This window comes from Hemitrygon akajei, chromosome 2 (genome assembly GCF_048418815.1).
Source record: "Hemitrygon akajei chromosome 2, sHemAka1.3, whole genome shotgun sequence".
In the NCBI taxonomy this organism is placed as follows: Eukaryota; Metazoa; Chordata; class Chondrichthyes; order Myliobatiformes; family Dasyatidae; genus Hemitrygon; species Hemitrygon akajei.
Window position 1 is genome coordinate 103,765,445 of NC_133125.1, and position 16,643 is coordinate 103,782,087.

The 16,643-nt window shown below is 43.4% G+C and overlaps 1 protein-coding gene across 4 annotated transcripts in view; it reads right to left on the bottom strand.

The window, feature by feature from the left end:
- Nucleotides 1-7,596: 7,596 nt before the first annotated feature.
- The window catches only part of LOC140714771 (N-myc-interactor-like), a 49,202-nt gene continuing 40,155 nt past the window's right edge, over nt 7,597-16,643 (bottom strand). For all 4 annotated transcript variants that reach the window (XM_073026322.1, XM_073026333.1, XM_073026341.1 and 1 more), the window contains exons 9-10: nt 12,618-12,727; nt 7,597-8,228 (exon numbers count right to left, since the gene is read on the bottom strand). In XM_073026322.1, the coding sequence (XP_072882423.1) occupies nt 8,031-8,228; nt 12,618-12,727 (308 nt within the window). In that variant the 3' untranslated portion in view covers nt 7,597-8,030. The remainder of the gene's footprint in view (nt 8,229-12,617; nt 12,728-16,643) is intronic.

Sequence of the window (16,643 nt, forward strand, 5' to 3'; positions counted from 1 at the left end):
CCTTGTGCTCCTTAGTGGGGTCATGATCAAGGGGCAAATAAGAGGAGGTATCAGAGAGTTGTCATTGTGCCTCGGCCAGGTAGAGGTCAGTACACCAGACAACAGCTCCCCCCTTATCAGTGGGTTTTATAGTGAGGTTGGTAGGTTAATTGGTCTTTGTAAACACCCTGCGATTAGGCTAGGATGAAATCGGAGGGCTGCTGGGTGATATGGCTCAAGGGTCCAGAAAGGCTGTATCTCAAAGATCTGGTATGTTACCATTGACAAAACACCCCTGGGGAAGGAAAGGGAGAAAGGGAACTCATATGTTGGTCTTTGTTGAACAGCCAATCTAAAAGATTGAGTTCTACAGTACAACAATCAGCATTGAATAGGTCCTTCACCATCTAAGCTCTTACAAGAAGGATCACTTGGATATTGGAGAACTGTCAGAGTTTAAATCTCCAGCCTGTTCACAACAGAGGAATACAATAGGGCAGCAGCAAGTCACTAGACCCCTCCAGCATGCTCTGTCATTCAATCAGATCATGATTGACCTACACTGGCCTTGATCCCTCTTCTGTGTTGGTTCCTCATAACCTTCAATTCCCCTCAATCTTTCAAATACTTATCTATATCCACCTTAGTGATCTGGCCTCCAAACTCTTGAGTGCAGAGTATTTCAGAATTTCACAACCCTTTACATGAAGAAATTTCTACACACAGTATTTCAGGTTTAAATGACCAGCTCCTTAGTTGTTATGTTCCACGACTTCCCCGTTGGAGAAAATTCGTTGTTCCTTACGTGAGAACCAGCTTTCAATCCATGCTAATACACCTGCTGCAGTACTTCTGGCTCTAAATTTTTCTACCAACCTCTTAAGTGGCATGTTGTCAGATTCCTTTTGCAAATCTAACTACCTGACATCTATAGGCTTTCCTCTATCAACTCTCTCTGTACATCCCAAAGAATGTGGGTGACTTGACTTAATAATATTCAGTTTTCCCAAACAATTAGTTATCTCCTCTTTGATTTAGCATCTTGCCAATGACAGATGGGAGGAGAGAAAGGTGGGGGAAGGCAGGGGTGTGGTTGGGTGTGTTATTTATAGAGTATTCCAAATGACATTATAGGAGCAAAACACGGAATGTCACTTTAAACATTTACAGCTGGAATTGCCACTTTTGTACTTCTAGATGCAATGTAGAGTAATCAATCTCTGCCAATCCCAACGGAGCTGAATTGCAGAGGCAGAACATAAAATGCTGATGTCATTACATCATTAAGTTAGCACTGCTGAACAAGGGGTGAAATTCCAGGGAATAGCTAGTGTCTGAGTTTCAATAGGCATTTATTAATAATAAATATATAGATAAAACTATGCTCTATCACTTGAGTCTAAGTTCATATTTTATAAATTGACTAATTTTAAAATATAAAGCTTGTGAAATGCTAGTTAGTTTGAATCTTAGAAAACTAAATACAACATTTTGTATATATAAATGAATATACCCTACTGTACCGTGTAAATTCAGCATAATGGATTGGCCTCGGCCGTTGATCTCAGCTGCCCCAGCAACCCAGGGTATATTGAAAACCCGGACTCCAGCACCATCACCGCGTGTTCCAACGACCATGGACAGCTTCAAAGCGATTGCGCAACCACCGACTGCAACTCCAGCCTTAAACTCCAGGCCGGGTCTTCACATGCTGTGATTGTGACTCCCGTCTCCCCTTCCCCCCACCACCACTCTGCAATCCCCTCTCCCTCAGATCCCATCGTCAGCTCCCGGGCCCTCAGAGGCTCCATCTTCCTCTCACCCCAACCCTTCCCTCTCTACTGACACTAGACCTATTGTCTCAGCTTGCTCCTGCCCCACTGAACTCATTTCTGCATACCTTGACACTGTCTTATCCCCCCTTGTTCAATCTCTTCCCACCTATGTTCGTGACACTTCTCACGCTTTGAATTTTTTCAATGATTTTAAGTTCCCTGGCCCCCACTGCCTTATTTTCACCATGGACATCCAGTCCCTATATACCTCCATCACCCACCCGGACGGTCTCAAAGCTCTTCGCTTCTTTTTGGATTCCAGACCTAACCAATTCCCCTCTACCACCACTCTCCTCCGTCTAGCGGAATAATTCTTACTCTCAATAATTTCGCCTTTGGCTCCTCCCACTTCTTCCAAACTTAGGGTGTAGCCATGGGCACCCATATGGGTCCAGTTATGCCTGCCTTTTTGTTGGCTTTGTGGAACAGTCCATGTTCCAACTCTATATGTCCCCCTCTTTTCCTTCGCTACATCGAAGACTGCATTGGCGCTGCCTCTTGCACGCATGCTGAGCTCGTTGACTTCATTAACTTTGCCTCCAACTTTCACCTTGCCCTCAAATTTACCTGGTGCATTTCTGACACCTCCCTCCCCTTTCTTGATCTTTCTGTCTCCATCTCTGGAGACAGCTTATCTACTGATATCTACTATAAGCCTACAGATTCTCACAGCTACCTGGACTATTCCCCTTCCCACCCTGTCTCTTGCAAAAATGCTATCCCCTTCTCACAATTCCTCCATCTCTGCCGCATCTGCTCTCAGGATGAGGCTTTTCATTCCAGGACGAAGGAGATGTGTTCCTTTTTTAAACAAAAGGGTTTCCCTTCTTCCACCATCAACTCTGCTCTCAAATGCATCTTTCCCATTTCCCGCACATCTGCCCTCACCCCATCCACCCGACACCCCACTCGGGAGACGGTTTCCCTTGTCCTCACCTACCACCCCACCAGCCTCCAGGTCCAATGTATAATTCTCTGTAACTTCCGCCACCTCCAACGGGATCCCACTACCAAGCACATCTTTCCCTCCCCCCCACTTTCTGCTTTCCGCAGGGATCGCTCCCTACGTGACTCCCTTGTCCGCTCACCCCCCCCCCCCCCCCATCCCTTCCCACCGATCTCCCTCCTGGCACTTATCCTTGTAAGTGGAACAAGTGCTACACCTGCCCTTACACTTCCTCCCTCACCACCATTCAGGGCCCCAGACAGTCCTTCCAGGTGAGGCGACACTTCACCTGTGAGTCGGCTGATGTGATATACTGCGTCCGGTGCTCCCGGTTTGGCCTTTTATATATTGGTGAGACTCGATACAGACTGGGAAACCGTTTCGCTAAACACCTACGCTCGGTCCGCCAGAGAAAGCAGGATCTCCCAGTGGCCACACATTTTAATTCCACGTACCATTCCCATTCTGATATGTCTATCCATGGCCTCCTCTACTGTCCAGATGAATCCACACTCAGGTTGGAGGAACAACACCTTATATACCAGCTGGGTAGCTTCCAACCTGATGGCATGAACATTGACTTCTCTAACTTCTGTTAATGCCCTCCTCCCCTTCTTACCCCATCCCTGACATATTTAGTTGTTTGTTTTTTCCTCTCTCTCTCTGCCCATCACCCCTGCCTGTTCTCCATTTCCCTCTGGTGCTCCCCCCTCCCCCTTTCTTTCTCTCGAGGCCTCCCGTCCCATGATCCTTTCCCTTCTCCAGCTCTGTATCACTTTCGCCAATCACCTTTCCAGCTCTTAGCTTCATCCCATCCCCTCCGGTCTTCTCCTATTATTTCCCCCTTTCCCCACTACTTTCAAATCTCTTAGTATCTCTCCTTTCAGTTAGTCCTGACGAAGGATCTCAGCCCGAAACGTCGACAGTGCTTCTCCTTATAGATGCTGCCTGGCCTGCTGTGCTCCACCAGCATTTTTGTGTGTTGTTTGAATTTCCAGCATCTGCAGATTTCCTTGTGTTTGCTCTTTAACTACACACTTAAACTTGGTGTCATCTGCCAATTTGCTGATCCAGTTTACCACATTCTCATCCAGATCATTGATATATATGATAAACTAAAATGGACCCAACACCAATCCCTGCTGCACACCACTAGTCACGGGCCTCCATTCAGAGAGGCAACCATCTCCTACCACTCTCTGGCTCCTCTTCTGAAGCCAATCTCTCATCCAATTTACTACTGTAACACGCCAATGTAATGATTTCCCTGTAGCAGCAATGCTTCGGTTATGACTAGAGATAACAGGGCATGTTAGCCAATGAGCGGGATGCTGTTCTTTCTTATGTGTCTGGAGAGGGATTTTGCGGTTATTTGCCTGGGAGAGATGAGGAGAGAAGACGCGCATGGAAAGAGATTGTTTGAATGGGCGGACTGCTGATTTGTCTTCAGAGCAGTCAGGTGATGGTAAACTTGGGGAATGGCGTCATCAGAAGCTCCTAGCTGATCCACCACTCGATCCGGCCCGTCCTTTCCCTTTGCCTTCACGGCGATGGCAAACTGACACATGACCTTCACCCCTGGGGCAGGAACGCTCTCCCACTCCTCGTCCCTGACCAGTCCCTCTTGGGCCCGTCGGGACAAAGCATCAGCATCAACTTTCCTGCTTCCCGGCCAGTACTTCAGGCTGAAATCATGGACAGACAACACTACCAACCACTGATGGCCTGTGGCATCCAGTTTCACCGAGGTCAGGATACGAGTTAGGGGGTTGTTGTCCGTCCTCACCTCAAACTTTGTCCCGTAGGGGTAGTCACTCAGCTTATCCACCACCGCCCATTTCAACACCAGAACTGTGTGTGGGTATTTTTTCTCGGAGGGCGACAGACACTGGCTGACAAACACAACGGGCCTCAGCCCAGTGCCCTGATCCTGACAGGACGGCCCCTAAACTCTCTCGGCTGGCACCCGTGTGCAATACATATGGTAATCGGGGATCCGCAAAAGCCAGCACCGGCGCCTGGGTCAGCAGCTCCTTCAGCGACTGAAAGGCTTCCTCACATTATACATCCCACCTCGGTCCAAAGGGTTCTGACAGGCTAAGATACTCTACCCTCCTGTCCTTTTATCCCTCTCCCTTTCTTCCCCAAGGGAGAGTAACCACACAGAAGCTGATTCAATGAGTGACTCATTTTCACATAGCCCTTCACGAACCTCCAATTGTAACCACAGAAGCTGAGGAACGAGTGCAGAGCGCTCACAGTCTGGGGTCTTGGCAAAGAGGTAACTGCCTGGATCTTAGCTAGATCTGTAGCTACTCCATCCTATGAGATTATGGGCCCAACATAGCTAAAAGACATTTGGCAGAACTGGCACTTTTCTAGGGAAAGTTTTAACCCTTCAGCTTTCAGGCAGTTCAGCACTTTTAGCAGCCTCGCTTCATATTCTTCCAAGGTGGATCCAAACACTATGAGGTCTTCCAGATATACCAATACCTCAAGCAAATTCATATTCATCTTCTCCATGACCCGCTGGAAGGTTGCAGGAGCTCCCAAGATGCCCTGGGGCATCCTTTCGAACTGGAAAAGTCCCAGTACACATATAAATGCCGTCTTCTCTTTGTCACCCTCACTCATGGGGATCAGGTAATATCCACTCAAGTCCAGCACGCTGAACCTCTTCGCACCACTTAAGCAGGCCAGCACGTCTTCAATCCTCCGGACTGTATACTGGTCATGGATGGTGCGCCTGTTCAGAGTCCTATAGCCCGCACACATCTGTACCTTCCTGTTCTTCTTTCAGGCCACTACTATTGGGAACGCACAGGGGCTTCGGGACTCGGCAATGATCCCAGCTTCCTTCAACTTACACAAATGCTGCCGAATGTCCTCCACCTCTGCAGGGGCCAGTTGCCGCGACCTTTCTCTGAACGGGGTATCCTCGGTACATTGCTGGGAACCTGTTCCCCAGAGATACCAGGCCGTTCCCTCATTGGGTCTCCTCTAAGTTTTCCCAACAACCCTCTCTGCTGGGGTACCCAGGGGCTCACTCTCCTTCTGGCGTTACACCTAGCTACCCTCCATATTGTCCGTCCCCTTAGAGGATCCACCCCCCCCCCCATCAGCTCCATCATATGGGGGGGGGGGAATGATCACACCTGCTGATAACAGCCAAAACATTTCCGTTCTCAACTCTGCCACAAACTCCTCTACCACTCCCCAGGGTAGGCTATCTGTAGTCACTTCACCACAGGGGACCACTACTGAGGACTGTACCCTGCTGACGGAGCCTTCCTGCGCCTCCGACATGTTCTCCTCTTCCCGTACCTCTCTGATCAGCTCAACAAAAGATTGAAGGGCCACATCTGCCAAGCAGAATCAAGGAAATAAGAGGAGGTACGATCAAAAGGTGAGGTTCTCCCAATTCTTGCTGGAAGACTGAGTCCTCATAAGAAACTTGGGGCTACCTGGAAAGCATAAGTTGGGAGACCACTGGATAGGCTGGCCTATGTATCACCAGGGGAACAGAGTGTGACCCCTACCATTTTGGGGAGCTATGTCTCTGCCTTGTACACCTGGATTGGACTTTGTGTTTTGCAGGAAGGGTTGGCAAATTACCTCAACGTCATGAGGATTTTTTTTTGTGATTAAACGATTGAGCTTTATAATTCTTAATTTGACTACAGGGTTAGTAAAGAAACAAAAAAAAGGGCCCATTCTCATGAAACAGTCTAATACGCAAACGTTGGAGCTCACAGATAAGGCCATTCGTCCACTATCGACCGCCTCCGATCGTCACTGACCTTCGGACCCTCGCTCCAAGTCCACTCTGTCTGACAGTCTACCCATATGGTCCATGCCAACCCATCTTAGCTTCCCATCTGAGATACTGATGAACACTGGAAATCTGGAGCAACACCAAATACTAGAGTGGGTTGAACAGCATCTATGGAGGGAAATGGACAGTCAACATTTTGGCCTTGAGACCCTTTATCAAGAAAGAATGAGTTGAGATGGTAAAATATGTAGGGAAAGGGGTGGAGGAAGAGCTTCAGGTGATGGGTGGACACAGGTGAGAGGTGGGTGATAGGAAAGTGAGGAATGGGGGTGAGTGGCAATGACATAAGAAAATGGAAGGTGATAGGTGGAAGTGAAAAATGGGCTGACAAAGATTAAAACAGATTAGCGGACTAAGAAACAAAGGGAAAGAGGTGAGGAGAGGAACTGGAGGGAGGAATTTGTAGGTGATAGGCAGATTGAAAGGTGAGGAGAAAGAGGTAGAGTAAAGGTGACCATAAGCCTCCTTCTGTGTCATAAATTTTCTATGACTGCCCAATTACAACTGTCATTAATGGAAACTAATAACCATAGTAGATTAAGAATTTTCTGCTACAGCAATGATTTTAATAATAGCCAGTGTTTTCATAAACAGAATTATTTTAGAGTATAATTTTAACTGAACGCAGAGACAAAAGCTGAGTCTGTTTGATACAGAGGCAGCCTTTTTTTACATAAAGTTCTCGTAGAACCTACAATCTGAAGTAAATTAAGTACAGTACCGGTAGTTCAAAAATTTTATTACTGAATTAAACCTGTTGTGTATTTAATACTTAAGTTCTATTTCAGTAACCTTGTATATCTATCGGTTGATTAAGCATTCTTGTTCATTTAAATAATTATGGGTTATATGCATAAATATGCAAATTACATACATCATCACACTACCACGTGATACATGCACCTCAAAGTAAACACAAAGTTAGACCCGCATTTCAGACTCCCATGTTGTCCTTTGAATTATTTTAATGTTTTGAAGTAACAAAACATAACAAAATCAAATTAAAATATACTATATTTATTGGTATTAAGGGTTGATACAGCAATGTAAATACACAATATGTCTCTTCTATGTTTAAGAAACAGTTTTATATTAATCCAATGAATCAGTTTCTGCTACAAATTGATTAGTTTTGTCAAAGTTAAAGAACATGAGTATTAAATTATTTTTCCAGATGTACAACTGGATTCCAGTATTTTATTGCATATTGAAGTATAACACACACACACACATATTTACAGAAGATAAATGCATTATCACAGTTATACATAAAGAATATAACTGTCTCAGAAGAAAACAAAAACGGTAAGAGAAGACTTATCAAGGCTACCAGTTAGCCCTGATAAAATGTTTTGTTATAGCATTGGCAAAAAGGTGGTGCAATAAAAGAGACCAATTACTTAAGAAGACCAGTGCATTTGCTAAAAACTGAATATCACTTTTCTGAAGAATCCTCTTCTAAGTACACCAAGAGATGTTTCTCTTTTGGGACATAATTTATATCCTCAACTTCACCACCCTGTTTGCTTGGTTTCTGAAAATGGATCTTAAGCTTGTCTTGTAATTCTTCTTCCTCCATTGTGCTCTTGATATCAGATAGCAGCAGCGTTCTCTTGCAAACACCATTAAATATCTGAAAGAAGTTCCAAGGTAACAGTGAAGAATAGCAGTTGTTACAGAAGGTTTAGTGTAGTAAAAGTAATTTCAATGACATATAAACCACAACTGAATTCTGCATTTTTACAATTACTGTTGGCAAGACCAAGGAACTGACTGTGGACATCAGGAAGGGGAGGTCGGTAAAACACGCATCAATCCTCATTGAGAGGTCAGTGGTGGAAATGGTGAGCACCTTCAAAGTACATATATGTCACCGTACACTACCTTGAGATTCATGCTGGATCAGGTGATTCAAATGGTTGAGGAGTAATAACTGTTCCTGAATCTGGTGGTGTGCAACCTCAGGCTCCTGTACCTCCATCCAATGGTACTAGCAAGAAGGAGGTACGGCCTGGATGGTGGGGTTCCTTAATGATGGATGCTTCTTTCTTTTGGCAGCTCTCCTTGTGGATGTGCTCAGGGAGGTGGGGGGGGGGGGGGGGGTGCGGGAAGGCTTGTGATGTCCCGGCTGTGCCCTCTGCTTTTTTTTAGGCTTTCTGTTCTCGGGCATTGATGTTTCCATACCTAGTCGTGATGCAACCAGTCAAGTGCCAGAGGATCAACATATCGGAGGATTAATCCTGGTCCCAACACACTGATACAGTCACGAAGAAGGCACACCTGTAGCTCTACTTTGATAGGAGTTTGAAGAGATTTGGTATGTCTTCAAAGACTCTTGCAAATTTCTACATGTACAGTGGAGAGCACTCTGAGTGGGACAGAGGCTCCACTGCACAGGATCACAAGACACTGCAGAGGGTGACAGACTCAGCCACCTCTTCCCATTATTGAGGCGACGGCTTAAGCAGGCAACATTCATCATATAAGACCCTCATCATCCAGTACATGCTCTCTTGTTACTATCATTAGAAAGGAGGTAGAGGAGCCCCTGTTGTCAGATTTTTGAACAGTCCACAACACCTTCATTATTCCTTTTTTATGTTACTTTTTAAACATAATTTGTAGTAAATTTGTGTTTGCACTGTACTGCAGCCACAAAACAACAAATTTCATGTCATATACAACAGTGTTAATAAAACTGATTCTGATTACACAATGGCTAAATGCATTACTACATGGTAATTCAAGCAGGAGGTACAGAGCTATTTTATATATGGACTGGAATGGAGTGTTAATACTGTCATGGGATGTCTAGGGATGTTTGTTTATATTGAATGGCAAATGTCATTGGAAATAAAACCTAACATCAATTGAACACTAATTATTCTTAAACTAAAGAATATTAGCTATTCAGTGTAAATTCACAATAGGCTTAAAGACACAAAGGTCAAACCACAAAAGATTCCTTTCATAAAGTTCAAAATAATCATTACCGAGAGTTGTTCCTTGTGAACACTCACAGTAAATCCAAGAAACACAACAGACCACACCCAACAGGACAGATATCTAGACATAAAAGACAACCATGCAAATACATAAGAAAATAGAACCGAAAATGTCAGTCATAGAGTACTACACCACAGAAACAGGCCTTTCTTTCCATCACTTACTCAGTAACCTCTCTACAAACTTAGTATTTCTTATATTCCTCAAGAACCTCATTTGTTCCTTGCTGCCTATACCTGCTATGCACTTCTTCTTGAGCAGGGCCTCAATTATTTCTCAAAAAACCTAATGTTTGCTAAACCTGTTATCCTTGTTTTATTATTCTGACAGGAACATAGAAACACTGCACTCTCTAAATTCCACTTTTGAAGGCTTCCCACCTACCAGGCATGCCTTTGCCAGAAAACAACCAATCCCATTCCAGGCCTGCCAGATTATTTCCGATGCTCAGTGACTGATTAACCAATCAAGTACTTGCCCACAGCAATTGCAATTCAGTGTATGCGACTCTTCTGATAAGTACATGCAATGTCCCATTTTTATTATGGGCATGTATACATTTTTCCTTCATTAAAGTCATTTGCATTTGCTATTTATTTAGAAGATGTCACAATTTGCAAATACACAGCTACTTTTCAGAAGCTTTCTTTCATCACAAAGACATTTTGGCTCTTGATATCTTTTGTACACTGGGTAGCAAGGTGGAGATACGTCTCTACCAAAATAAGTGTAAGGCACTCCTTCCATCCACTAGCCTGCAAGTCACCCTTGGGCAAGGTGTAGCACCTGCTTAGCGACCCCCTCCCCACCCTGATCATGGTCACGTGAAGCCATGTGAGCAGGTGGTGTATATTAAATATCCTGGTGATGTGACCACTGACACCAGACAGATAATCTCTGAAGAGTATTAATAATGGCTTTAGTCACCTGTCTTGTAAAGACACTGCCCTGAAGAAGGTAATGCCAAAGCACTTCTGGAGAATATTTGCCAAGAACAATCATGAGCTCCCACGTTATGACATGATACATAATGATGATGATAATGTATGAGCTACAGATTGGATGATGATGATAGTAATGGTGGAAAAGGGTTTCATGGACAGGTAGGGGCAAATGTGAACCAACTGCACCTCTCTGATACACATGACCAATGCTTAACTTTTAATGTTAAAGGAACATGGATAAATTTTTTGCAAAGATTTGGTTTTAACCAGATGGTTTGCTAAAGCTAAAATGTAAAAAGTAGCACACACAAAATGCTGGTGGAACGCAGCAGGCCACTGACAGTCTTGACGAAGGGTCTCAACCCGAAACATTGATAGTGCTTCTTCCTATAGATGCTGCCTGGCCTGTTGCGTTCCACCAGCATTTTGTGTGTGTTGGCTGAATTTCCAACACCTGCAGATTTCCTCGTGTTTGCGTGATGTAAAAAGTAGGCTTGGATTAGACCTGGTAGAGAAATAACAACACATAAACAAACATGCCACAAAGTGCTCAGTGGGTTCAGGGACAAAGGGATATACATAATCACTAAAACCACTACTTGATTCATATTGTTCTCACATTTCTTTTAGACAAGACAGCAGAACAGTCTTAACCTTCCCATTATTTGCTTTTTTATTTGCTACACATAGACATCACCAGCCCATTAAATTCATCACAAGGTCAAAAATATCAACTAAGACTGCATTAAATGCCAATCAATTGCAAATCCTCTGCAAATTCAAAAAGATTAAATTTAAAATACTTATTATTTATTTACAGATATAGCACAATAACAGGCCCTTCTGGCTCAATGAGTCCACACAGCCCAATTACACTCATGACACCAATTAACCTACTAAGCCATATTTCTTTGGGATGTGGAAGGAAACTGGAGAATCTAGAGGAAACCCATGTGGTCATGGGGAGAGAGTACAAACTACTTACAGACACAATGGTGGAAGTTGAACTTACGTCGCTAGCACTGTAAAGTGTTACATTAATTGATAGGCTACCATGATGCCCCAATTTTTTAAGATTCTTTTGTTCACTAACCATCTTACTTTGTATCTCTATTTCTTTCTAAAAAAACATTTTGCCTCTAATGTACTCACCTACTTGTTTATTTGCCTTCCTAGCTCCTGTAATATTATTAATCTGGATCTTGTCAATCACAAAATCCCAAGATGCCCTCACCACATCCTTATTGGTCTGTACTTTCAGCAAGATATGTCCCATTCATTTCAAGAGGACTACAATATAAACGCAAGGATGCGATGCTAGCTCTTTATAAGACATAGGTCAGATTGCACTTGGAACATAGTGTGCAGCTTTGGGCCCTTTATCTAAGAAAGGATGTGTTGGAATTAAAGTTCATACAGGGATGTTTTCTGACAATTATCCTAGGAATGGAAGAGTTAATGTATGAGGAGAACTTTCTGGCTATGGGCCTGTACTCTCTGGAGTTCAGAAGAGGGGCGGGGGGGGGGGGGGGAGGAATCCCATTGGAACCTATCAAATATTGGAAGGTCTAGATAGAGTAGATATGGAAACAGTTTTTTTTAAACAGTGGGGGAGTCTAAGGCAGAGGACACAGCCTTAGGATAGAGGGATGTCCCTTTAGAAAATTGAGATGCAGAAGAATTTCTTTAGCCACAGAGTGGTGAATCTGCAGAAATTTTTGCCACATATGACTGTGCTTACCAAGACATTGGTCATATTTAAAGCAGAGTTTGATAGGCTCCGGATTAATAAGGGTGTTAAAGGCAAGAGAATGGGGTTGAGAGGGAAAATAAGTCAGTCATGATCAAATGGCGGAGCAGACTCAATGGACCAAATAGCCTAATTCTGCTCCTATGTCTTAAGTTCTTACAAAATATCAAATGGAAAATGACCAGGAAACATCTGAACAACAGGTCATATCATGAAATGTCTTGCTTCAACAAATCTAGTCCTTGCAATTCCAATTAACCATCAATTACACTGCAACTTTAAGTGACCTCTGCACACAAGGGCAAATATGTATCATTCTCACCTGAAATTTCTGCAAGCAACTGTTCATTATTGATTCCACAGTCAGCATACAATGTATTTGCCCATTTATCAGAAGTGGATATTTCTTCAGTTCTGTGACACGCCGAGCAACTGCAAAATAAAGTTCACAAAATGAGAAACACTTCTTTGTCTCTCTCTGTGGCCCTAGTGTTGCCAAAAGCACAGTTGCAACTCAGAAACATGTTCAGCACCATGATACATTAACGTCTCTCTCTGTGACCCTAGATACGTGTTCAGCACCATGATAACTTCTTACTCAGCAGCAGATAGACTTAGTCATTTCAATTGCTAACCAAGATGCCCTCACTACTTGGGATATTTCTTTTATATTGTATGGGAGATATTATATTGTCTGTGAAGAGTAAGAAGTTCAGGAGGTATACTATATACATGCTCTGTTATTAAAATGAACCTTTGAAACGGAAATAAAATCTAATCTTTTGGGTCCGAATTACTCTTGAACTAAAGGATTACTAAACTATCTCAAATTATTTACAATGAGCTTGAAAATACATAAAGGCTAAAACATGTAAGGAAATCAGATTTCTTTCCTAAAGACTGTCATTCTACCAAATGTCTTTTTTACGACATAGTATTTTTATCAACACCACTGTTGTCATTGTTCATTTTATTAACCAACTTTAAAAGTAAGTTAGTTTGTTATGTGCTGTGTTGTATGACGTGGGTAATCATGGTCTTTTTATGGACCAGGATTTTTCTTGGCAATTTTTTTCTACAGAAGTGGTTTGCCATTGCCTTCTTCTGGGCAATGCTATTAAAGATGGGTGAGCCCCCACAGTCATTATCAATACTCTTCAGAGATTGTCCGCCTGGCGTCAGTGGTCGCATAACCAGGACCTGTGATGTGCACCAGCTGCTCATACGACCATCCACCACTTGCTCCGACAGCTTCACGTGACCCTGATCAGGGGGCTATGCAGGTGCTACAACTTGCCCAAGGGTGACCTGCAGGCTAGCGGAGGGAAGCAGCACCTTACACCTCCTTTGGTAGAGACATATTTCCACGCCACCACCCAAAGTAAGGTTATGTGCAAAAACAAATGAAAGTACCTTAAGAAATGTAATAGATTCTTTTGAACCACTCATCATGGCTCTTTTTCTGCAGCTTCTTTTTGCCATTATCATTTTTTCAGGTCCTACTGGTGGCTTTGACAAGAGTTCTCTTACTGTTTTGTGATTTTTTTTCCCCCAAGACATAGTCACGTTCTTTGCATATAATAGGGTGGCACGGTAGCAAAGTGGTTAGCACAACTCTTTACAGTACCGGCGACCTGGGTTCAATCCCCGCCACTGTCTGCAAGTATGTATGTTTTCCTGTGACTGCGTGGGTTTCCTCCGGGTGCTCCGGATTCCTCCCACAGTTTAAAAGACCAAAGGTTGATAGGTTAATTGAAAATTATGCTGTGATCAGGCTGGGGTTAAATGGGGAGTTGCTGGGCAGCAGAGACTGAAGGGCTGGAAGGGCTGGGCTGGGCATCATGTTCCATTTAAAAAGTCTGCTTTGCCATTTCATCATGGCTGATCCGTTTCGCTCTCAGCCCCAATTTCCTGCCTTCTCCCCGTATCCCTTCATGCCTTGACTAGTCAAGAATAAATCAACCTCTGCCTTAAATACACCCAATGTCTTGGCCTCCACAGCCACTTGTGGCAATGTATTCCATAGATTCACCACTCTCTGGCTAAAGAAAGTCCCGCCATCTCCATTCTAAGTTGACATCCCTCCATTCCAAGGCTGCGCCTCTAGTCTTAGACTCCCCCACCATAGGAAAGCTCCACTCCACATCCAATCTATTGAGTCCTTTCAGCATTCCAAAGGCCACTGAGTACATTGTATAGAAGCTTGCTAACTATATGAAGAAAAGCAGGAAATTATACGTACAAGAACATAAAAGAGTCTGTATAGGGAAGAAGCAAAAAGATGGAAAATTAAATTTGAGTTTATCTGCTAAGCCAGGAAAAAGAGAAAAGCAGAATATTATTGAAATGATATGGCCTAGGTTTTCTCACGGAATTGAATGAAAACCTCCAAGAGAACCACCACTTTGTCATAGGGTTTGGAGACTTGCATGCTCAACGTCCCAGAGAGTTACGTTGGCTGGAGTCAGGGCTTTATGCTTTGGCTCTTGGTAGGGCCACCGATGCCACACAGGTCAAAGGATAGAGGCCAGAGGCCAGACTAAGAGTGGTCCACCAATCCTCCAGGTTCAGGGGTTCAGCTCAGGGCTAACAACTCTGACTGGTAAAAAAAAAATTGTTACAGAAACAGCAATGAAGAATCCTTCTATGTCTGTGTGCGATGGTATGGACAGAGATGGAGGACCTACATTGCTGCCCTCAATGCCAGTGGTGTAACAAGCAGTAAGTAAGAAAAATGAAAAACAAGCATGCAGTTATGGGTAATTAGTAGAGAAACGTACAACAGAATGTGCCTAAACTATCTGGAGTTTAGAAGAGGAGGTGATCTTATGAAAATACTATTTTGAGAGGGCTTTAACAGGGTAGATGAGTGAGAATGTTTTACTGTGTGAGATGGATCGACAATTAGGGGGTATGTTCTCAGAGTTCTCCTCACCATGGAACTTACTGAATGCATTCAGTGCAGAGATTGGTAGCTTTTGGACTGAAAGAGTATCAGGCCTTATGGGATTTGTGCAGGAAAGTGGAATTGAAGCTGATAAAACAGGTCAGCTATAACCTTACTGAATAGCGGACTAGATGTGAGGGGTATTGTGCACTATTCCTATTCACAACTGAATGAATATATGAATTAGATAGAAAGTATCACATGCAAAATGCAAGAGGAACTCCACATGTCAGGCAGTATCTATGGAAATGAATAAATAGTTGACATTTCCGGCTGAGACCCTTCTTCAGGACTGAGAAGGGGGAAAACACAAGAATAAAAGGTGGAGGGAGGGGAAAGACGCTAGCTGGAAGGTGATAGGTGAAGCCAAGTGGATGGGAAAAGTCAAGGGCTGGAGACGGAATCTGACAGGAGTGCGGACCATAGGAGAAAGGGAAAGAGGATAAATTAGAAGCAGGATTAGGACATCAGCCTCTCAAGTCTGCCCCTCAATTCAATAAGATTACTGCTAATCTGACTATAACCAGTCTCACCTGCATTCTCACCTACCCATGGAAAACTTTCTCACACACTCTTGCTTATTAAATTACTAACTCCCTGAGTTTTAACAATATTCAACTATTCGGGTACCATTGCCCTTCCACTTCCAAAAGCACATATTCTCTGTGACAAAAAATATTGCTTCTGTCATAAACGGGCAACCCCTTATCCTCCCACAACAGAAAATGTCCTCTCCACGTGCATCCAGTGAAGATTCCCCCGAATCTTATATATTTCGACCTAGACCTCTCTTACTCTTTTTAAGTTCCAGGAGATGCAAATCTAGTCTGCCCAGCCATTCTTCATGAAACAGTCCACCATTCCACTTAGTACTTTTCTGAATTGCTTCCAATGTATCAGCATCCTTCCCAAAAATGAGGAGACAAATACATGGTTCACCAAGTCACTTTTTTAATGGAAGCATTAGCATTTCTATTCCATTTACATATAAAACAGTACTATTGTTAGCTCTTCTCATTGCTATCTACATATCTACTCATATATGCACCCTGCACTAAAATAGCCAAATCCCTCTGCATCTCAGAGTCTTGCAATTTCTCACCCTATAGACAAGAATGGCTGACTGTCTGGTGCCACACGCTTAAAAAAAAACCCTTACGATAATGACCACACTTTTCTCATATTATAGCCCATTTCTCACTGGCTTAATATTTCTATATCCCTCTGTATCCTCCTTATGTCCTTCTCACAACTTTTTTAAAAAATATATATATGTCATGCATTTTAGAATTGTTTTAGGTATTGCTAGGTCTCAATCTGTTGGGCAAATGGGCATGTCAGCTGTGGTTGGCAGCTCATCTAGGAGAAGCAAAACTCTGATCTCAAACCTTCACTGCCTTG